At 38.8% G+C, this 25,271-nt stretch overlaps 1 protein-coding gene across 9 annotated transcripts in view; it reads right to left on the reverse strand.

Annotated features, from left to right (window-relative positions):
• Positions 1-25,271, reverse strand: part of PDE4D (phosphodiesterase 4D) — a 1,245,242-nt gene that overhangs the window by 45,690 nt on the left and 1,174,281 nt on the right. For 8 of the 9 annotated variants that reach the window (XM_033111244.1, XM_033111247.1, XM_033111245.1 and 5 more), the window contains one exon: positions 4,740-4,852. In XM_033111244.1, the coding sequence (XP_032967135.1) occupies positions 4,740-4,852 (113 nt within the window). Of the gene's footprint in view, positions 1-4,739; positions 4,853-4,938; positions 5,508-25,271 lie in introns of those variants that run through there. The other variant, XM_033111253.1, reaches the window with a different exon arrangement.

Raw genomic sequence — 25,271 nt, forward strand, 5'->3', positions numbered from 1 at the left:
TAAAGTTTTTCTTCAGGCATGTTGATTAATTTTTAACAATTCTTTTATGACTATGTCAATACATTTTAATATTTTAATGTAGAAAATGACCGTTACTATTTGTTCTCCATAAAATTAAAAATTAAAAAGCCTTTTCCAACTAACTTCAGCTTCCTTCTTAGCAAAAGTTAAACACTTACTTCTGTTCTGAGAGTTATACTCGTGTAATGCTGAAATATTTTAAGATTTAGCCACTTCTATGAATGAGCATTCTATATTCATTCCAGTACCCTTCTTGCCCAGAAGAAAATGTATCAACAGTCACAGAAAGCTCTAGTATATGTTATGTATGCACTGACTCTTAAAAAGCAGCAGGGGGAGCAGACAATGAAAACACTAAGAAAAAGCACCCCAGAAAAGCAATTTAATTTATAGGCAACAGAAACATGATAGAGATATTTCTGAAAAAAAAAAAAAAAGAAACAAAATAAATTCAGTAAAGAAGTAATGATAACATTTGCAAAGCTGGCCTACACACATCTGGAATGAACTAAAGAAAAACCTTAAGTCTTTTAGAAGGATGCTTGAATCCTAACGTCAAGACAGACTTTCAGCTTGAAGCACGGTAGTTTTCCAGCAATGCTAAGCCAAGGAACTGCCCCAAAATTAAAAAGGAGAAACCAAATACATTTTTATAGTGGTATATTTTGAGGGGAAATCAAATGATTTTGTTTTCTCCTTCAAACATTACTGCACTTATACTGAAGGCCTGGTGACACGGGTATTATTAGGTCACAAGTGGACAAAGTTATAGGGTTCCATATCATAATCCTTGAAAACCTGGAGGTTTAGGCTCCTGGCCTGCCCTCCCTGAATCCTCAATTGACTTCCCATGAGAGAAGGTAACCAAAAACACTGTGAAACTACTCTGCATTAAAAACGTCTAAAAGGTATTTTAACTTTGCAAAATCTGTATAGAAGGATGGACATGTGCTCACCAATCTTACATTGTGCTTTTCATGTCCTAAAAATTAGTAAGGGCTGTGTTTTCCGTTTCAGAGTAAGACAAAAAGTATTTGGCTCTTCTGTCTGGAATTCTGTAACTGGAATTTAAGAAAAGACTAAAATTCTCATTAGAACTTCAAAATGTTTATGTCTATATCATGCCAAAAAGTGTAAATATAAGTTAAGAATTTTTTTATGTAAAAATGTGCATTAAAGATACTTATTTAATAATAGTGTTACTAAAATCCATGAAACTTAAAATGTCAAGCATAAACTACAACTGAATAGTAAAATACAACAACAACAAAAACATATTTTAGTCAAGTAGGAAACCAATGAAGTTTGACCTAAACCTCAAATAATATTACCAATAACCGGTAAAGTGCCTACTATATTGTCAGACACTATTTATTAGCTAGTTGTTTTATACATACTCTTTCAAACTCCTACATTGACCTTTCAAAATGGATACTATTGTGTCTATCTTATGCTAAGGAAATTAAAGCTAAAAATGTTTGTCATTTCTCTAACTTAACTCAGTTAGCAAGAACAAAACCATGATTCAACTTCCAGGTCTGTCTGCCTCCAAAGGCTTTGAGACCTCACCAAAATGTCCCTCAACCTCAATGAGGTTCGACGGGAAATCTGTACAAATCTCAGGCAGGTTAATGTGCTTATGAGGGTGAATGCTGTAGATTTAAACACTCAAATTAAATGCCATCTGGAGCCTCTTACCCTACTTGGTACAAGCATCCGACATGTATTACAGCCAACTCTGGCCTTGGCCAAGAATTCAATAATTTTCCAGTCTCAATACCATCAATAAGCATTATGCACATTACAGTACCAATCAGGAACTATAGCTAGAAGCTTCTAAAGCACCTTTTAAAAACTGCTAATAATTTAGATTCTTTTCATTAAGATTTTTTAAAACATGAAGAATCTGTTAACCCAATTTGTTAAATGGGTTTAAGAAATCAATTTCCTGCTTCCTAACACCCAAATCTATCTCCATAATAATCACTAATAATCACTATAAAAATATAGTGATTATAGAGATACAGTGATTATTTATATAGTGTTCTATATTATCACTTACAAATCCTGATCTCTTACTAGTATTTTAATTGTTATTTTAATCTAGTAAATTAAAAAAAAAAAACCTCAAGAGGCAAGAAAACAGAAAACTGTCATGACTTTTCAAAGGAAAAAGCAAGTAACTTGAAAACTTTGAAAAAGTAACTGTGAAAAGAATGGATGGTAATAAAACAAATAACCAAAAAGGGTATGTTTCAGACTTATTCATTCATGCTCAAGAGATACGAAACAACCTAGTGGACATGTGATGCAAGCTGTCACAATTCCATTTTAGACTTAGGTTCACTCACTGGACCTTCAGATCAGCTGCTGCAACTCAGTTTACAGCTCATGTGGATGTGACTTATTCCATGCCCTTGTTATCAAGCAGAAGGGTCACTTTACAACCTTTACTAAGAGCTTTTTTTTTTTTTTCCTTTTATGCTAATCCTTTTTCATCTATAAAAAGTCACATGAGCTTAGCACTCAGAAATGCATGGGTTAAAACAAAAGAAATGAATGGCTTAGACATTAAAAGTTTAAGCAACAGCTTTAGTTGAGTTAAATTTTTTTAATGTTAAAAATAAGTGTCCTGTCAGTAATCCTTCAACCGCAAGACATAAAAACACTGCTAGAAAGACTACATTTTGAAAAAGTCTTTTCTCACTTAACCCAGATTTCACTTCAACCAAATAAAACCACCACCCATACTAAACCTGTGAATTAACTCCAAGTCTAATTTAGGGGACTTAACAATGAAGATTCAGAAAAACAAAACAAAAAACAAACAAACAGAAAAAGCCATCTTAAGTGGTACCTTTAAAAGAAAGGAATCATTTTGAGCAATTATTGTGACCTGCTGAAGTTTTATATTTTATCTTAAAATGCAGATAAATTAATTTACTTGATAGTTGTCATTTATAATCCAGTATTAGATTTCATTTTAATTTTTAAATTAAAAGACAGACCTCATCATTAAAAACATGGACTTGAAGGGAAAGTGTAGCTGCTCAGGTTCATACGGCCGAAAAAGTATAGTCACATCATCGTGAAAACATAAGCAAATGCTTGCACATCTCATTAAGTGCCTTCAGATTCTGCTCTTCCTTTTACTACACAGAATTACCCAGGGAAGAGAATTAAGAACTGAGGCCCCTACAGAATGGTCCCATTCAGCATGTAGGACACTGGAGATACGTCTACTGCTATTATGAATCAAATTATGAAAGAATGATTTGTATTTTATAAAATTAATCAATTAAATAAGAATTTGTTAGACAGATAAGAACAATGGTACCTAATGCCACAGCAGGGAGTAGGAGAGCACTAATCAATCATTGTGATGAGGAGCTATACCAAATTTAGAAATGAGGCCCAAACGACAAAAAACAAAATAAAACAAAACAAAACAAACAGAAAGAAAAAAGTTCATATTTAATCACCGGGGTGCATATGGGTAGGTCAGTGTACTTATGGGTAGGTTAGTGTCAGCAGACAATGACTGGAAAGCCTCTTTTATTTTATTTGAAGGTGACATTTCACTTAAAAACAATACTGTTTATACAAGCACTTAACAAATAAGAGAAGTGGCTGACATGCTATGGTATTTTTTAAAACTGGGTGGAAAAAACCAAGTAGGATAAAAAGTACAGTAAGCAAAGGGGGGGAAAAAAGCACCACACATTGAAAAATAGGTGCACATAACAGTAAAATGTATTATCTACCTGACTTTGTAAATAGGTAGCCAAAAATTAAATGTCTTTGTAAGAGGCAACTGTTACTACTAGTCACACAAAGTTACCAGTCCTTACTGGCTGAATCCCTCAGCCATTTGCATCCAGCATGTGCATGCCTCCTTTTCCTATTCCCTCAGCCAATAGTCATAAAATGCATACATAACCCCAATTATTTCCTTACACAACTAGAGACAAAAAACAGGAATTCCAAAAAATAAACCAGAACAGACAACACTCTACCTTGCTGTAAGATTGTGTCAGGCTGAAGGTTACTTCTCAGCCCCCAAACTCCATTAACCACCAAGACCAGCACTTTGGCACAAATATCCCATTGAAGCATCACTGTAACTAAATGACTTTAGAAAACGACTTTTTCTCCAAGATTCAAAGAAACAAAGGTAAACATTACAATGAATTTTCTAACTTGGTTGACGTTCCCTGTGGCCAAGTAAAAATATGAAGGCTCAGTTTTTACAGGGTACCCTGACACCTAGATAAATGGGGTTAAGGTTCCAAGTTCAGTTTAAGTGCTGTAGGTGGTGTCATCCAAGAGATTGCGTTGACCTCCAGCAACTCTTATTTCCAACTGGGAATCCCAAGAATAGCCTTAAACACGCGATGCCAATGGACCCGACTGGGTTTCTGCTGCAAGGGCACAGTGTCACATACGAGTCTCCCACCCCCCACAGAAGACACGCACTCTATCGTGGGGGTACTGCAATCAAACTATGCCAAAGTTGCTTTTGCAAAATGCTTACTTTATCTAGAGTGAATGGAAGAGTGAGGAAGACACAGAATCAGGAACCTTCCTCAGAGGGAGCAGAACGGCCAATATGCAGTGTGATACATCTCTGTATTTCTCCGGGCCACAGGGACTGGTGGCTTCTCCAGGGTGGGAGTCAGCAGTTTAGGGGCCTCAGTGAGAGCAGAGCTGGGGCTTACCTTGTTGGAGGCCATCTCACTGACGGAGTGCCTGGTCTGCAGGGTCTCTAGCTGGTCCAGACACCAGTCCAGCTCCTCCAGGGTCTCGCTGGCCAGTTTCTGGTAGGCCTCCTCTGCGAAGAGATAGGGAAAGGGGGACTGAGTTCTCAAGCGTTTCACGAGGCCGCCAGCGAGTTCAAAGGGGACCATCCTGCCATACCCCGCCATGCTCGGATGCCCGGTGCCCGCACATGAGGGCTGCTCCTTCATATTGCCGAGCCAGGCACCAAGAGGGGCGCCGAGGCTCTGCTCGCGGGGCAGCCGGCCTCGGAAAAGCACGGTTTCTCCAGCTTGGCGTCTCAGTTCAGTGTCCAGGGAGGGCGCGCAAAGTGCAGCAAGTCAACTTTGATACGGAGACAGGGACAAAAAAAGCCACGACACGACTGGGAAACGGTGCTGCGGGCCAGAGTTCTAGTCCTTGAGGATGGCGAAGGGGGTGGCGCGTGCGCCTCGGTGCCCGCCCCGCGGACGGCGCGTCTGGTCCATGGTCGGATCTCCCCGGTGGCCAGCCCCGAGCCGCGTCCTCGCGCCCGCCCCGCCTGCCAGACTTCGACTCAAAGCGAATGAATCAGCTGCGGCCGGGTGTGCGGCCACCACGTTTCCTGTTTTCTTTCTCAACTCCTCGGGCGGCGGGCGCAGCGCGTCTCCATCGCCGCAGCTTTCCGGGAACACTCCCCCTCATGCCCCTCTCGGCCCTTGGCGTGCCTGGCCCCTCCTCAATGCCTTTATTACAAAAAGATTCCGAATTGTCAAAGCCTGCCCGCCCCCCCACCCCCGCGCCCGGTCCTTCCCCGCAGCCCCTGTCCCGGCCGGTCCGCCGCCTCGCGGTGGCTTCACTCCGCGCACCCAGCGCCGCTCGCTTTGAAGCGGAGCCGGACAGGCGCGGGCGCGAGCGAGTGTGACTGTGGGGCTGCGGCTGGTCTGTGCGAGGGGAGCGGCGGAAAACCCGGCGTGGAGCTCTGCCGCCTGCCCGCCGCCCGGGGTCGCGCGGGCCGCGGGGCTCAGGAGGGACCTGGCGCGCAAGCGCGCGGCCGCGCACCTGCCCGCGGGGTCCCTGAGCGCCCCCGGATCCGCTGCGCATCCCGGTCACCCCGGTGGCCAAAACCTAGTCGTCTCCACCACCAGCTGTTTTCTGGGAGGTTTCGCGGGAGATCAGGACGCGCAACACAAACAAGGTTATTCAGATCCCGCGCAACCGTTTCTGAGGGTTTGGGTTTTAAGGTTTTTTGAGGCTTCCTTTCTGAGGGTTTAAGATTTACCTACTTCAAGAGGATAAAGTGGTTGCAGGAATAAAAGCATTTCTATTAAGACCAGAGTCTTTCAGTACCTAGCCCCGTTCCTGCTAAGTACCAGACTCTAAATTTTGGGGCGGACATGAACGAGCAAACAAAACATGCAATGTTGTGGGTCGGAACGCTTTGGAATTCACAGATTTGAAACTATGCTGTAATTTCACATTCAGAATTGCCTAAGAGATATCTTAAAGGAACAGCAATGTGAACGCACCACAGGATATGGGCAATTTACCTATATCCTGTATACTCGTCAATGCTCCAGGCGTCTGTGGAATTGCACATCAGAGACCAGGATGGTCTTGTTATGCCAAGGGAAAAAGTCTGGAAGGGTGTTTCTATCCACCACGTGCAGAATAAACTACAAACGTGAGAAAATGAAAAGACCATATCCAAAGACTTCCTATGAAAGCTGGTTCTATTTACAAAAGCTGACCCTGGAGACCACAGGCATGCTCCAAGAACAGATCAATTGGGGAGAAGAACTTCACTATTAGCATGCAGATAAGCAAACCTCTCAGAGGGGAGGGGAAAAAAAAATCAAAACTCCCAAGAGTATATCTTAAAACTTTTGTTATTTTCAATTAGAAAGGATACACTGAAAAGCTTACATGAAGTTACTGAGCTCGCTTTTCTTTGTCTTGGAATCTACAGGTACTAGAGGAGAAATTCTGCCCTTGAAATTTAGGCTCCATGAATGATCAGAGGCACAACAAAGAATTTCACGGACTGAATACCTGGGATTTTCCCGATAAGTTTTCATGTAAAATTTGTAAAGTTAGAATAACTTGCAAAGTATTTGTTACATGTGCCACGTGGCTCATTACTAGCAAGGATTCTTGAACTGTTGCTACTCATTTTGAGAACTCCAGGTTAAAATTTGCCTCTTTCATTCATATATATATATATATATATATATATATATTTTTTTTTTTTTTTCTGCATCAATCTCTGTAAATATATAGTTGAGGTGAATGAACAAACAACTGCTTAAACCTTGCCAAGTGAGTTATAAAGTGTTACGACTGGAGTTTTTTTCCCTAACCAAAGAAACAACCTCAAAGATAATTTTAAATACTAACTATAAAATATTTTATCTGTATAGCCTTTTCCCTGATTATAAGAATATAAAAATATAACATGCTTGTTACAAAAATTGAAACATTACACAGAAACATGATGTAGAACGTCCCTTGTAATTCCATAGCCTTAAGATCATAAAAAAATAATTAAGCCTATGACCATAACACATTTTCAACGTACTTAATATCTTCCATAACCTTACCTAGTTGTGATGGTAGCACATCTACTATATGATTTTGTTTTGCTTTTGATTTTTCATCCCTCCACTGTATAAAATAGGGATGTAGGAAATTTGAAGAGGAAATTAACCTATTTTGAGTCATCTGTCCACAGCACATCCAGTGAGTTAGAGATGCAAAAGCATTGTTCTAGGACTTTTTCACAGTCATCTTTCCAATCACTGGTTAATCCCAAAGCCAGAAATTCTCTCTCCACACCTCTAAAGTCTTGGCTTTCCATGTTCCTCTCCCCTGTACTCTTCAACTCTTCCAAAGTCTGAGCTCCCATGTAAATAATCCCCTCCCATTTTCACCAACTTCTTAAAGCCTTTCAGAAATATAGGCTTTGGACCTAGCAGGAGGTGACACCACATATTATATTTCAGTGTTTAATTTTTAATTGTAATAGAAATGTAATTCAGGAAAGTTCCAACACTTCAAAACATTATGCACTTAAACACAGGACTTGCTCTTTAAAAAGGCAGTACAGGGATGAGAGGGACAACTTATTTCAGAAGATCTACTTTATGTCCAAATCATAGATAAGCTATTTTGGACAACCAACATTTGTGTCCAATCATAATGTGCTATGTACAGGTATTTTAAGTTCTCTATCTTCTGCAGGCACTATGTAAATCTGAAGAATGGGGAAAAAAATGACCAGAACACATTTACATGTTACCAATAAGTAAGAAAATAATTACTAACAATAAAGGAAAGAACGGTTTGTTCTATAAAACTGTTGCTCAAATAAAGAATTATTGTTGATATTAGCACAGAGCTAATACTACTTTTTCCAAATTCCTAAGTTTATAGGCAATATGGCTAACCACAGTTTTTCAGGATCATTATTAAACTTAGTTTTAGGAATTTTAACCCCAAATGTTCTAAGACATTGAGGAACTGAACTTTTCATCCCTACTAAGAAAGCCTAAATGTGGAGCTGCCAACTAGCCTACAGGAAATTGAATCACCACACGAAGCAACACACCTATTATAAATGTCATCTCCAGCTAGCAGGACACAAACAGTGAGCTTGTTTAATTTTGGATTTTACCAAGAACACAAACTGTATTCATTAATAAAATATTTTTCTCCCCAGAGAGTAGTATTCACAGTGGCACTACTTGAAAGTACATGAACACTCTTCTATTTCACTGTCCAAAATCTTGTTCAATCAAGGACCTCCAGGGAGAAAAGCATCCAAGCAACAACTTTGGATAGATTCCATAAAAGCTAGGAGAAAGCTATAGAAGAGCAATGGAGAAATAACTTGAACTTCTGGAAGTCCCCTCCTATAGCAGCATTGGTTTTCTTCAAGGCCCCCTTAAACTATGTAACACCCGAGGTTCTGCTCAGGATCTTGTGTGAACAAACAGTTCTCAATTCCTGCAGACCAGCACTTGGCTTCCGTCATTGTGATGCGATCAAGAGTTCCCCTGACACATGGCCTGAAATGGTGCCAGGGGCTCCAGAAGATGCTGAAGCAGCAGCTTCCCTTTGAGAAGGAAAAAAAAGTAATTGCCTCAGAGCCACAGCAGTTAGCTGGAGGTTGAGGTCGTTTTCTTGTGAAATGTTCAGCCAATTACTCTTACCCACAACTTACAGTGATGTTGACCATTGAGGTAAAAGGATCCACACTCTACATGAAGTGTAACTGTGTGGATGTTGGTTTCTTTGCCAACACTTGAATGATTAAAGGTCTGTATAAGTTTGTCATAATTCCTAGATAGGCCTATTGGTGTAAATGAAGAACACGGGTAGAAAAAAAAGAAAAAGCATTGCTTACTATGAACACCATTTCCTTACACTTAAAACATAAACTATAACAGTTTAGATTTTTCTTTAAGGGAAAAAAAAACAAAAAAAAAACACCACTCCACTAAACTGCTTCTAAGAACAAATACTTAATATATCTTCTTAACCCATTCCAGCGTCTCCTCTCTTAATTCCCACCAAAATGTCCATTTTGTGCCTAAGAATGGAGCTGATGGTGTCTAAAGTAGGCAGAACTAGACAAGAATGACTTCTATTTCACCATGTATTGCTTTGAGGTACTCACTCCCTGAGTTCATTATAGTAAAAGATTTGTGCAGGTTAGCTCTAAGTTTTGCTGACTTATCTTTTTTCCCTCCATGCATTTTATCTGATGGGAAATACATGAAGGAGTTGGATTCACTTTCAATGTGTACATGTAACAGGTTTAAGCAGAGCTTGCCAGTGGCAGGCTGCTCTCATTTCCAAGGGTATTTCTGGCATCAAAGTTCTTGTTTTGAAGTATTTTAAAATCTTATGAAATATATAAAATTTCACTTAGCACTTCAAAAAACCTCCAAAGGGAAAATGTACGTAATTTTGTGAGGTTTTTTTATTCCCTTTTATCTTCTATCTACAATTTTTTTTCACCTCATGCTCTGCCTAAGGCGCTGGTAGAACTTTAAAATGAAATAAAGACAAGATTGGATTTCAGTGATTTCCAGTGCCCCCAGTGTTTCAACAAACATTTAGCACCAACTATGTGTCAATGTACTTTATTAAAGTCTGCAAAAACAAGATGACTCAAAGTGTGTCCCTTATCCAAGAGTCCTGTAGTGGAGCAAACTTCAGTGTACTATACTGTAGAAAGAATTCTGAAAGAAGGAAGCACCCTTATTTATGGGAGAATAAAAGAGGGCTATTTAAATCAGACTGGGACACAGGGAGAGTGGGAGAAGGCTGAGTCTCAAAGAATGAAAAAGGAGGTAAAGAGAGTGAGAAGGATTTTTAAGAGAAAATATGAGCAAACATACGGGCCTATATTCAGTAAGATATGTGTGGATGTGTATGTAGAGAAAGGAACTACCATGAGCGAGGCCTTGCTCAGTGCGAAAGAGGTGAATCCACAGACACTGGACGTGGGAGTCTTGCTAGGCATCTGCAGGGAAGGATTTTTGGATTGAAACTTCATGAGTAGGAACCACTGAGTGATTCAAAGTACTGTGTGATATGGGATCTCATTTTATGTAGATGGAAAATTCTAGGGCTCTGTAATACTAAATGAGATTGAAGGAGGCAAGGCTGAAGTCAGTGAGACCGTTACCTTTGGCTATATTATTGGTAGAACAAAATTAATAATTTATAGAACATTTGCTTCTCTGATGGTTAATCTTATCTAAGACAACCTCAGTATTAAAATTCTACACAGGCATATGTTCACAGGGTATGTCAGGCATGAACAGAAAACGACTGCCCAATGTGAGTTGTGAGGGGAGAGACTTCTTGGTCTTAAAAATCGCAGTCTTCTAGTCACTGAAATTTTAATCATACTATATTCACCAAAACTGTTTTCACCAGAATTTCTTTCAGGGAGAGCCTGCACGCAAGAAAGTGTTTAATAAGGCTACTTATTATAGAAGGTGAAACTTTAAGGAGTCCTGGTTAGGATGGAACTAAATCTGTGCTCTCTTCTACATAGAAAAGGGGAAGACTATTCTGGTTACTCCAGACGGGGAGTATGTGTGTGAGTGTGTGAGTGTGTGTGTGTGTGTGTGTGTGTGTGTGAGTGTGTGTGTGTGTGTGTGTGTGAGTGTGTGTGTGTGTGTGTGTGTGAGTGTGTGTGTCTGTGTGAGAAAGGATACACTTGGTCTGCAGGGTAATTCTACCCTATAAATCTCCCTCTTTACCTAATCTTTAATAAAGTTACCGAAGGCATGAAATGCTAAGATAAAGAGATTTGTTTTGTTTCATTTTATTCCAGTAAAAGACTGAGCTCAGAAGCTGAATCTGCCCAAATTAAAATGTCAGCCTCAGTTGACACTGAAGAGAAGAGTCAAAGAAAGAGGAGAAGGCCTTTTAACTCAGTTTAAAAGTAGGCAGGGCTTTTGTCCAAAGAGTTGGAGTTTGAGCCAAATGTAATCAGACAATCTGGGTTGGAGTCTCCATATAACATGTGTATGACTGTAAGCAGTGTTATCCCTTGACTGAAATTGGAAGAGTAGAAGGAGGTTCCAATGTCCATTCCACTACATACAAACCATCATCCCTGGCAAATCACCTGCTCTTTCTTAAGCCTTAATTTCCTCACCTCTAGATAGGGGATAATAACAAGAACCTTGTGACTTATTTTAGTTTAAGTGAGAGACCACGAGTTAAATAATCTCACATTGCTCACATAATAGATATTTTTCCAGGCACTGCACTAAATAATAGAGAGTTAGCAATGAACAAAGTAGTCGAAAGTTCCTGCCTACTCAAAGAGTTTTCATTCTACTGGTTATGATGATCTTCTTTTAAAGTTAATTAAAATATATATTGAACACCGGCTATGTGCTAGGTGCTGAGTATACCAAAGGGGAAGAAATAACTTTGGGTTTCAAGAAGCTCACAGTCCAATGAGGAAAACAATTATAAAACGGTATGTATCTGACTCGTCCACTAAAACCAGGTAGTAGACATAGGTAAGCACAAGGCAGAGAAGGGGGACAGGGAAATCGCCACTACCGCAGCTTAGGAGAGATCTGAGAAAGCTTTCTGAAAGAACAAATGTCAGCCCTGAGTCTCCAAGGATGAACTGAAGAGTTAACTAGGTGGACAGTGGGACGTGACATTTGAGACAGAGGGCAAACATGTCCCATTGCTAGTTGGAAAACACCTTATAAGTTTGTTTAATTAAGTTAATCTGCAATAAGGCATTTAAAACATGAGAGGTTCCCTCCTCTCTCATAGGTTCTCCGTCCTAATTACTATTTTCCTATCATCACCATCAACACACAATTATTAACCAGTTCTAGGCTGAATATGAGTGAAACATCTAAGATTTAGAATAGCCTTCACAAGACCATATCAAATCATGCAGAGTCAGTATGTATTAAAAAATATTTACAAGATATGTCATTGGTTAATGAATGAACACCACTTACTGCTAGTTTGCTGGGAGGATCATTCCAACATTGCCCAAAGAATGTTCATATGAACATTGTTCCTACAAGATTCTCCTTACCAAAAGAATTCTGTGGTCAAAGAAGTTTGGGAAATGTTGACTATGTAGCCTGTTTGCAGTGATTTGTAATAGACGTGAACCTAGCAAAATCTAGAAGTTTCTATAGCAAAGAGACCTGTTTAATGTTATTTTATAAGGATCAGCTAAACTTATTTGACACAGAATTTTTTTTTTAATACAACTATCACCTTTTAAAGCATACTTTGTAAAACTTTGTCCTTTACCATGTCAAGTAAGTGCAAAAACAAACACAATACATGAGTTCTGTAGGGTCCCATATATTCAAAATTCCCACCAAGGACATCTGATTTTCCCTCCTCAGGTCTTTGCGTACTGTTGAGAAATGGTCAGAGAATAATGTTTCTCCTTCCCTTCCTTCCTCTTTTTTTCTTGTCCCCAGAAAGAGAAGAGAGCAGTTAAAAAATATATATATATACACATTTTTGAGCCTCTCTGATGTTCTGGTTGCTGTGAAATACAAGAACATGAAAGAGTCAGTGCCCTGGACCTGGGAAGAAACTTATAATATCCTGCTGAGAAGATCAGACACATGACCAGCTGCTGCCTAGACACAGTGTAAGGTGGCATAGAAATCATTCACCTTGGGAGTGCTATTGTAGTTCAGAAGGAGGCGGGGTATGGACTGTAGTTAAGTATACAGGGTTACAGGAAGAAGGTGAACCTGGATGTACGTCTTTGACGACAAAGTGTGGTTTGAATGGCTGTGGGAGGAGGAGTCAGCTGGCATTCTTTTCAGGTAGAAGAAATGTCTGGAGATTGAATAAGGGTTACATGCGTGGGCAGTAACAGCCTGGATGGAGTCGTCTCGTTGGAGGGAGAAGGGAAATAGAATTGAATCCTTAAACGTGTGGCCTTGAGCTAATGGATAGTGTGGGAATTGGCGAAGTGCACTGGTAGCCCAGGAGGATAAAATAAACAAGAGAGAAGGAGGGAGATGAAGAGACCATCGCAGTAGTCCAGACGCAGAGCAAAGGGCAGGGTTCTGTAGGCATCCATTTTAGTGGCCTCCTGTGACAGTTATGAGCATGACACTGGGGACAGAGCAGAGACCTAGGCTCAAATGCTGGCTCTCTAACTTAGAAACCAGGTGGCAAATTAGGGTGAATTATTTAACTTCTCTGTACCTCAGTTTTCTCTTTTATAAATAGGGGTAAAAATACATCTCAAGAAGGTTGCCCTCCCAGGACATACTCCATACTTTATTTTAATTTTAAGACTAAATTTAATTCAAAACCACATGCCCATATGCCCATTTCAATATTTTTTTGGTTTCACTTTAACTTAAATGCATTTTTTAAAAAAACTACAAATACTCGTATTTATCAAATGTTACCTGCAGCACCTAACAGCTGATTTTAATAGTCATTCATCTCCTCCCCATGTCTTCTAAAACACAAAACTACCAACACAATTCTGTGCGTAATTTTGGTACCAGTAGGAGTCAACACCCGTATCTCTGAAAATTAACACCATTAGCAACAGGATTTGTTGTACGTGCTACTTTAAACAATTTAGACTGCAGTTTTATTAAGCAAGATTCAAAAGCATGCCATTAATGTTTTATTTCATTTTGAAGATTAGCTTTTGAAAACATATTATTCCACAGAAATCTGGACACTTGCCATGCCCTGATCTTGTAAACCCAAATTTTGAGTATTCCAGGTTTATGCTTAAACTGCAGCTCCGTGATAAGAGGAAAAAACAAAAAACCAATCAAAAAACAACAACTGCGTAGCATTTTTCTTCCCATTGTCTGAATACGTAATGGCTGTACAAATATTATATATACATATTTTTATAAATCTCCAGGGCATACTTACTACCTAGAATTACTTAATGTGTGGACATTTTTCATTGAGATCATTCGGCACTAATATGAGCAGGTTTTTAATTTAAGACAAGTTTGATATCCACTAAAATTAATGGTTGTACTGTGTTTTTCTGGTGACTTTATATATATATATATATATATATATATATATATATATATATATATATATTTTAAAACAGCACTGCATACTTTAACTCTTGAAGTACAACTTCTAAGTTTTATGAATTTTGCCATTTTGCTAATACCACTATACTCACTGTATCCACTATTTCACTGGAATTATTTCTCTTCACATAAATTTTTGTTGCAAATCTAATCAATGGAGAGGCTTCTGGATATTTCAGGTCCTACATTCTAATTTCAGTCTTCACATTTTGTCTTCATGACTTGTCCTTGGTGACCTAATGATCACGGATGCACACCTTGAAAATGTCCTTTCTTCATGGGGTCAAAGCCCCAGCTAACCAGATCATTCCTTTTTTGCATTCTTTGAGATCTTTCAACAAGCAAAAATTATGACAGACTTCAACTCCTGTGGAGACTGCCATTTTCTTTTGAAGGCCCAGCCTCTAGCCATACAGAGTTTTGGGGGTAAAATAAATGTGATGGAGCAACAGCTTTCAAACTTTTTTGATAGGGAGTCACAGTAAGACATATATTTTATACTATGACCAGTATACTTGTTTAAAGTAGGAAGTGCAATGAATACTATTGTTAACTGTGCTCATTTTTGAAGAAGTGTGGGTGCTGATTCCTATTATAAAAAATATATAAAGTACAGGAATGTTTTGATAGCCGTACTTGTTTTAAAAGGTAGGGGGAGTGAACTCCTATTAAAAGCAACTCCTGTGTATTTATATATAACAGTCTTGGGAAAATTTGTTTATAGTCTATGTTTAACAAACTATGCATTTAAATTTAAGTGAAATCAACAACAACAAAATATATATACAATATAAAGGAAATCTATATATAATTGAAACAGTATACACATGTATATTTGATCTAATATATACAGATAAAGAATCGAAACAGAACTTACATGAAATAATATTTGTCCTTACCATGTATGATTCACTCTGATGTTTTATATTCTATTTATTTTGAAAATCTTGATTGTGACCCACTAAATTGATTTTGCAATCTACCAGTAAGTTTGAAAAACTGAGGTAAGGAATCACCTAGTTTGATAAATGTTAGTTTTCTATCCCTCTTCTCCTTTCCTCCCACTCTGTAATAAAATCTCTCCTATTTTTCTACTGCAAGGGAGAACTAAGTAGAACACAGGGATCTCTAAGGTTTGAGCTGTCTAATAGGCAGATTATTTGGAAAATCATTTCTCCCTACATGTGTGACTTTCCTCAGGGCATTAGATGCTTACCAGTTGAACACATAAAGCAGGGCTCACCTACTCAAGTGCCTGTAGGAGCCAGACAGATCGTGTGAATGAATGATGTGGTCGGTGGGGACCTGTAGGGGTAGTAGATGGGGACTTCAGAGGACACATGTGGGAATGCTGGCCAGCTGTTGCCAGAACTTCTGCTTTTTCAAAAAAGTCTCAATATTTGGATTTTAAAATGCAAAATTTATGTTTTTAAAATTTTGACAACTAATTAAAACGAGTTAAACATTTTTAAGGACCAAACGAAGATGTTAATGACCCTTAGTGGTCAGTTTGCAACCTCTAATATCAATAGTCCTTAGCACAAGTGACAGAAACCTTCCTGACAGCAGTGTTGTAGACAAGCCCATAAGGACCTTGTAATTTCAAGGTAGAGAAATTAAGTGTTTCTGGAATCTGGAATGCTAATGTGGGGTCACTGAAAGACTCTTTGATTTGGAGTCAAAAGACAGAGATTCCTTTCCTGGTTCCAACAGTTACTCAGGAATAGCTTTGGCCAAATGATCTCAGCTGTCCATGGACCAACTGGACCTCTATGAAATGTGCTGTAAGGAACTTGGCCTGACCAAAAATATCTGACACTAATGACCTAACAATTACTAATGACCCAACCAAATACGGAGCACTGTTTCCCACAGGCTGCCATACATCCTGACACTTTTATTGGCAAATGAATAGGAAAAAAATTTTTTTCCACTTGGCCTTCATTTTCCTTTTTAGCTCTTAAATCCTTACAAAAATTTTCCTGGAAAACCTAGCTGTTTTCTTTATTTCTAGGGGTCTTTTCCTCTTTCAACCTCTCCTATATAACCTTATGTTCCCAAAGCACCTCTTGTATAATAATAATAATCTCTCTTCTCACGCAAGAACATATTCTGTATTTTTAATGTCTACAGGTTTGCATCCAAACTTCAGTTAGACGCCTGAGAGCTCCTCTAAAATCTATCTCACTGGACCCGTCTGTCCTCGCCATTCCAGGTGGTTGACCCCACCTACATACCCCCACCTCTCAGCAAGTTTCCTCCTTGAGTCTCATCTCCACATATTTGTTCATATTTGTCACGTGCTCATCCAGTCTTCTCTCTTTCTTTCCATCTAATCTATTTCTGCCTTTCATAGGTTATTTCCTTCGTGCAAAAGTTCCTTCAAAGGATCCTCTGCATAGAAGCAGATGACAAGCTCTCCATGAGAGCAGTAGGAAAGACTGGAATGGAATTATTTTGAGATCACTCAGGGAGGGGGTCACATGGAGGAGATTAAGGACGATGGATTCTAGAGTGGGAAGCAATCCATATACTTTCTCTGTTTTGATTTTACCAGGGGATGAGTCCTTTCCACAGACATTGTTACATGATTCATCCTTGTCAACTTAAACTTTGGTTCAATTAACTACCAAACAAATATTTGCTGAACACCTGCTGGAGGGGGTCACCTGGCACTGTATGAGTTGCTCAATTGAAGAGCTGTGTTCAGAAGGTCTCTGGCTTCAGGGAACCCAAAAGCTAGAGGTGCTGATCAGCAAATGGGCAATTCCAGTGATTTCAAATGAAATTCTTGTATGCGATGGTAGAAGCATACGCAGGCCAGGAAAGCTGAGGATCCAGCCAGGCTTCACCCAGAGACGATATCTGTGCTCTCTTCCACCTGAAAACTCATGATCAGAGTTTGCAAACGTATCTGGGATTTAGGGAACAATGTGAGAACAACAGAAAGCGTGGGTCTGGTGGTTCTGTTGGGGCAAGAATCAGCTCACGCACTAGGCCTCAGGCACCACAGACACAAAACAGTCTTTTCCTTCAATTCTCCAAATTCTCTGCAGTGGAAACCTAAGAGTGAGGCAGAAAAGGAGGCAGAGAGCTCCAACCACTGGGACAAAGGAAGAAAGAGTAAGCATGAGTCTTTAAAAGTATAGACAACCGACCAACTGGAAGCTGAGAACATCAAGAAGATAATGTTTATTCAAAAAGGACAATTAAAAAGGCAATTGTGGGAGATAGAGGAGAAAAACTGGGGCTGTGAGGTAAATGGGTGAAGAAAATCCAGCCCTTTGAGAACTTGATTAAATTTTGCATCTTGAATTTTCCACTTTCCTCTCCCTCTGCCTACCAACAGTTGGGCCCTATGGCCTCAGAGTCTTGTTCTCTGTGGGGCAGAATTTTTTGAATTAGTCCCAGCTTACCCCGGTGCTTCACTTTTCTCCCAGATTCTGTTACCTACTGGTCAACTAAGAGTGTCTTTCCAGCCTTTATCAATATGATTAGGTACAGTAATCCTGGAAAGTTCTCTCAAATTATTTATCTAATTAAACAAGCAAACCTTTTAAACCCAGACATCCTAAATCTCTGTAGCTTGTCTCTGTTGATTTGGCCAGAATAGCTCAGATGGTAGGGAAGGGCTTTCTGGGTGGAAAAAAAAATAAATTAGCAGCCTGGAAAATAAGGACCTGTGAGTTACACGAGCCCCACTAAAACAGCCTGTTCACCCTGTTTATTTTGCTATGGTTTCTAGCATTAGTAGGGGATTGGGAAAATCCAGGTTACCACCCAGCAGGCATTCCCTCCAAAGATAGATACTGGCAAATACTACGTTTGATACGTGAGAGCCAAATCTGAAGTTAACTCTTCAAGTAATTAAATCACTAAACAATCTATCACAATGATTTGTTTCCTACTAGACTCAATTTCTCCAGGGTTGTAACCATATCAAATTCATTTTTCAATCTCTGGTGCTAAACACTGGCTGTCACATACCAGACATCCAATAAATGTCTGTTGAATTAAGTTGAACTGAATAGCATGGAGCTTTCCCTTTTTTAAGGCTACCTCTCTGTGATGTTTCCAGAGCTTCTAATACATCTGAGAATCAATAACTAGACTTAGAGGGATATTAATGTGGTTAATGGGCCTATAAACCTCACACTCTGAAATATCCCATGATTTAGAATGACTTTTGTGCTGGGGAGAAAAAGCCCTGGTAGAGGGACACTCTGCGTTTTTCACCTCCCAGTGTCCTACGGAAGCATTTATTCTCTGGGTACCTAAAATCACTATTACATATATTTGTTTAGATATCTATTCCTTATGTAGAGTCCATGCATCCTATTGACCTGGAATTTACCAGGCTTATGTGTGTTACCCCAGTATAATTATGAATAACATTGCCTTTCACTTTCAAAATTGTGCTGGTTGGGATGATAAATCATATGGACACTCTACTTATGGGAGAGTTCATCCATCATTTAGCTGCCCAACCCCACCTCCCTTGGAATTCTGGGTACTACACTGTGCCCAGGCTTTCTTCTATGAGGGCACCGCTCTCAATCACTCTCGGTGGAACAACAAAATCAGTTCTCTAAATTTAAGTCTATCCTGTCATCTTGGACATCTAATGAACACTAAGAAACAAAGACTCCCTAATCATTACACTCCAGAATTTACTGACATCTAGAAGACATGACCGTTTGAAAACTCCCATCTAGTAATTAGACTTAAACTTCTCAGGTTAAACTGCACCTTTATAATGTAGCTTATTTTGTCAAAATCAGTTAAGGCCCTCTAATGTGTTTGGAATAAATGAACAGACAAATGTAAAATGTGGCTGGCCAAGGTAATCAGAAAGCTCACTTCAGTCAATAACAATGACATTTTAATGGGTTCTTTTTACTACTGGGAGGTAATTGCGCTTGGCTTAAATTCTTGTAATGATGGAACAAATCAGATTACTTCATACTTTTAGGAACATTTGGCTACGTTGTGTTTCGGTGCTTTCATAAACCCCATTGGAAATTAAATCCGCTCTGTGATTGCTCACTCTCCCTATTTTGTGACATGTCTGCCTCATGTCAGCAAAATGGTAACCATTGTCTACCTTAATCTAAGACAATGTAGTAGGGTTAAAGTAAATTACCTCCTCTGCTCCTCTCCTTTCAGATCTCCCTATTTGTAACTATCAAATTTTGGCATGCCTACGGGAACGCAATCTTGTTAGAACAAGCAGAGTAATTCTCATGTGAGACTTTAGGACTCTCTCTACTGTAAGTTCAAAATGTACCAATGATTCAAACTTAGATGAGGGTATGAGTTAGTAAGAACATGAAGAGCATCAAACAGTATTAAGAACTTAAATACTTTTATTTTGTGCTACCAGTTTCTCCTTTCCCTAACTCTAGGTGGACATGCAAGCTTTGAGGAAAGGGAATCCACTGCCATTAAAATACCATTAAAATTAATTAGTCATTAGTTTGGCACATTTAATCTTTAGGCCCTTACCCAGGGCAGGTAAAATATTCTAGCAAACCACACACAACTTTCCTGAATACTGTAGCTACTAAGCTCATACTGTAAAAGATCATACTATAAATCTGCACATACAGTGCAGCAGACTGATGTCAAATATTTAAAAGATATGTATCGTTATTAATAAGCAACATTGTGGTAGAGCCTGCTAGCTGTCCCCTAATATTTGTGCTTTTTTCATCAGTTGTATTATAATCTCAATTTTTACCTAAGCATATGACTGCTCAAAATAGAGAAAATACCCAGATTCCTATGAGTTTGTAGCCAGGTGCTGCCACATAACTAAGTTCTGGTGAATGGGTTGGAAGAAGTGTCATGTGGAAGTTTTAGGAACTCTCATTAAAAGACATCTGTCATATATTTTTTATCTGTTCTTCTTCATTCTTTACTTTTTCCTACTGGCTAGAATATGAAGTTGATGGCTGGAGCTGGAGCAGCCATATTGGACCATGAGTTGAATAGAGGGCACACAGAACAGCTTCCAAATAGAAGGAACACGTCTTTGAAGACTTTATGGAATGATGTTGCCACATTAGATCTAGACTGCCTACTTTCAGATTTTAACATGATAGAGGAAGAAAACATTTATTTTCTTTAAGCCACTTCTATTTTAAATCTCTGTATTCAACGCCAAACACAACCTCAACTAATACAAACACCAATAACGAAACTCCTAGTAATTACCTGTGATCGAGGACCATAACTTAGTCTCATCAGAAAGGAGTATGATCTGAGACCATAGTTTAAGTTTAGTCTTGTCAAAAAGGAGCATGGTAACATAAATTTTGATATTGGATGTATGGTTTCTAGCTTATAATTCAAAGATACTCTGTAGTAACAGATTGCTAGTTAAGAACTTCCACAGCTATCTGAAAATGATTTCTAGAAAATATGCCAAACACAACCCTACAGTATGACCCTGGAGCTTCTCAGAGGGCTCAGATATTTGTCTTCCCAGTTGGATTTAGAAGTCACTCCAGTCTGGAAGCCATTGAGATGAACCAAAAAATGATTTCCCTGCCACGAAGAACAACACTGTCATTTCCGGGAGGTTCTCCTTCCCCCAGCCTACCTCCGTCACTCATTTATACACTTGAACACATAAATGTTTATACATTTTTTTCTGACTCAATAGTCTCTGAGCACAATTCTCTTGTTAAATCATTAAAAGCTGGAGGGTCTTTTCAAAATTATTTCTTTCCATGATTTGTCACTTAAAATCAATGTTTTCTCCTCCTGCAAATCCAACAGCTTTAAAACTGAATTTTTGTGGATCCAAGTCATGTCTGAAAGTTTTATAGGATGACATACTGTGGTCATATAGTCAGAGTACAAATACTTCTGAACGTACAATATTTTAAAGCAAAACAGTTTATATATCAGCTGCAGGAGGTTACAGAACATGGCCATCTTACTACCAAATCCCCAGCAGCGCCCCTCAATATAAATCTGTTGAATGAATACATGAAGAGTCTGCCTGAGGTAGTGAACTTATCTGTACACACTTGAGGCCCACCCCTTGTCACTGGATGTACACACAGCCTCCTAGATGACTTTGCAGGACTGTGACTCTATATTGTCCACCAGTTACTAAGGGACCTGTTTTTCATAAATTGCTCTAGTACCACACCCTCCTCCTACAGAGAGTTGCTACACATTCTAAATCCCTGATGCACTATCCTTCTCACTTTGATCTCCCAACATGTGGGCATATTGTTAGATATACCTGGATGTGGAGGGATATGTATGCTCAAGCTCCCTTTGGGAAAAAAATTGCAACTGTCAGAAATGTGTTAATTATCAAAATTAACTATATAGATTATGAAGCATAAATCTCACTTCTATTTGTTCATAGCAGTCCCTGCTTTAAAAAAAAAATAAGATAGGAAATAAAAATGGTTATAAGAACCATTTGGGAAGAGACCTACCACTATCTCAGTGAAGGGCTGATTATCCTCAGAACCCATTCAGCATTGCCAGAGCCCCCTTCACTTCCCTACTGCTTACTGTCAGGGAGCAAGGTAACGGCATTATCTAAGTAGAAAATACTTTCGCCTTTCAAAATCTGGGGTTATGTGATCACAAAGGGAAAAATAGGATCAAACACACATGAAGATAAAATGTTCTGTCTGTCCTAATGAACACTAGCTAACTATAATGCTATTGATAAGCTGCATCACTAAAAACAAGATTTATTAATTAAGGGAAATCATATGTGTATTAACTCATCTATTCTCACTAAAACCAGCATTTAGTCATTTCCCATATATTGTCATGACACGTTTATTTACAAAATTTAAAATGTTAGTGATACCACTTTTGTTAGATAGTTGAACTGTTTCTTCTACCAGTGTTAGTACATGGGTTAGAATTTTAGGTAAAAAGGTATAAATAAGTCGTGCTGAAATAGTGAAAGGAAATCAGATGTTTGAGACTATATTGTAGTTAATAGAAAAGTGTCCTCGCACTTGGGAGGTATGCAGTTGAGGAGAGGAAGCCATAATGTGTGTAGCTTTTTCTCAGGTGGTTCAGAGAATAAGTATATGTGTGTGTGTGTGTGTGTGTGTGTGTGTGTGTGTGTGTGTGTACACAAAGAGAAAGTAATAAAGCACATCAGGCAGAATGTTGACAATGGGTGCATCAGGGTGAGGAATATGCATGTGCTCTTTGGAGTTTTCCATTAAATTTGAAATTATTTCCAAATAAAACATATTTTCAAAAAGGCAATCAGAACAGTGACCACGAATAATCATTTCACGCTTGAGCACTCTTTCCTGTCTCCCCCAAGTATACACACTTCACACACACACACGCACTTCACACACACACGCGTGCGCGCGCACACACGACACTTAACCTCCATAATGAGTGTTAGCACTCACATGAGGGAGAAATTCCATCTTCACGCATTCACGCTCTAAATGATTCTGAGAGACTTTTTAGACAATGATTTGATTTTTAAGACAACAGTTTCAAAGGCATAATGTAATGTCCTTCCTTATAAATGAGGCCACCCTTTTATCCTTTAAGATTTGGTTGAAACTGGAGTTCAGCCATGGAGTATAACTAGCTGAGAACGCATGCTTGAAGAATATAGCTGAGGCATACTGCCTAAGCCACAGACGAAAAGGGACTACTTCGGACTATTGACTTCAAAAGTGCTGATGAATACAATGAACTGTGGAAGAGGTATGATTTGTTCTGAACACTTTTACTATGAGTGATGGCCCAGATTTGGTAAGTTAGTTCATTGCCAGTGGAGATGAAAGTTTCACTGCCTTCCCTCTTTCAACATTCTTGTTGAGACAGGTTTCACACTTATGGGCCGATGTACTAACAAATCATAAGTTGCAGTATAATGAATTTATTAGCTACACTATGGATCAATGCTATACATAATATTCCTGAGTCAACATGAGCTCTTAATGAAATGTCCTCATTATAATGCTTTGGAAATTTTCCTTCGGAGTACCAAACTTTAAGACATGCGTCTAAGTGTCAACCAGTAATTATGTGAGTAATTTTTAGAGATGGGCCAGGGCTGGGGCCAGGGCTGGGGCCAGGGTCATTTCCGGGGTCAGGTTAAAAAGTGACGTTATGCATGGAAGGCTATAAAATGGATACATGTGATTGAAACCACCAATAAATTGATGGATATATGTGATTGAAACCACCAATAAATCATTCTCTGCCTCAAGTTATTCTGACACACAGAGTATCAGCCTCTGAGCAGCCAATTTCAATTATTGTCTTAAAAATATAAAATTAAGAGAATCAGTTTATTTGGCAGGAGCGGCAGTATGGGCAATAAAAAGGAAGTTTTACAAAAACGAGAATAGGATGGTACCAATCTTTAGTATGAATTTGAAATCCTTATTTTAAATTGATGACTATCATTCAGAAATACAAAAAGGAAGGTGACGGAATAAGAACCTAATTCCAAGATAACACCAAGGAAGCGCCTATTTAAATGAAAAATCTGACATGGATTATCACCAGAATGCAACCGTTTTGTTGTTTTGTTGTTGTTTCCATTAATAAAGAAACATGAGAAAAATATATGTTTTCTCTTGGTACCCACTAGGAGAAAAGGGGGGGGAGGAGAGAGGAAGAGAAAGAAGTGGGGAGAGGGAGAGGAAGGGAGACAGGGATAGAGGGAGAGAGAGAGAGAAGGAGAGGGAGAGAAGTTTGGAAAGAAATAAAAGTCCAGCTTTAAGATCCCCAAATACGCTATATTTCAGGCCCCCTTCATAATACCATATTATGCTAAAATGTATTAGAAATATTCCTTATTTTTAAAATTAATTGGTAGGCTTATTTACATAGGTGACAGTCCCATTCTTTTTCTCTTTCAGGTGAGCTCTGTGGGCTGCCATCAGAAAGTCCTAGCCAAGCTCCAATTGGTCCACTTTGTGCTAGGCAGAGTACACAGCTCTTAAAATAAACCACGCAGCACCAATGTCAACCCTGCTAAAGTTGAGTGTGCCATCGTGTCCTACAAGGTACCCATGCACCAATATTTTATTACAATGAACCATAAATCTATTGGCAGTGAATTTCCAATATCCCACACAACATGGTGATTTGTTAATTCAGTTTGGTTCTCTTTTTAACTAGAGTTTTTTTCCTCTCTAAAATATCAATAAACCATCTGCTTTTATGTGTTTATCAAATAACTTTAAAAATATATTTAATGGAGAGTAAGTAACCCATGAATTAATACATTCATTAGTGGTGATCCCCCTTTCCTTGCTTAATTTTCTTTTAGGCACTAGCTTTTTGCTATCCTTTCAAAAGACAGTCTAACTTCTAAGAGTAAGGAGCCTTTCAGTTGTAGAAATGTCCACAGGCTGCCCTACTTTCATAACTGAAAGGAAACAAGTTTCACTAAAGAAGAGAAAGGCAGTGGACTCTGTGCTTGCCTTATACACTGACTTCAAGTTCACCAACACACGATTTTCGTAGTTTGGGGACTTTGCTTCTTTCCACACACAGGGCTCTTTCATTCCCTGGCCACAAAGGATAAGTGTGTTCTATTTGTTACATTTGTAATGAAAATAAAATATCATACATTTTCCTTTGCAGAATAAACATCTTAAATCTAATGTTTCCTTGGGAAATAAGATCAGGAAATAATTGTTAAGAGACTGTACATTAAGAAAATATTTTGTCAAGGAGTATCAAGTACCCTGAAAACTTAGAAATCCCGTTCCTTTCTTTGACTCATAATGATCATATTACATCATGTATATCAGTATTTGGAAGCTACTGAGACATTTCAACATAATATTGTCCTTAGGATCTATACTTTGGGACTCTGTTATAAGAAAGTCAATTTTACACCAATTTATCTTATTCCTTGGTAACTAGACC

The sequence above is a fragment of the Rhinolophus ferrumequinum genome, chromosome 7 (genome assembly GCF_004115265.2).
Source record: "Rhinolophus ferrumequinum isolate MPI-CBG mRhiFer1 chromosome 7, mRhiFer1_v1.p, whole genome shotgun sequence".
Taxonomy (NCBI): domain Eukaryota; kingdom Metazoa; phylum Chordata; class Mammalia; order Chiroptera; family Rhinolophidae; genus Rhinolophus; species Rhinolophus ferrumequinum.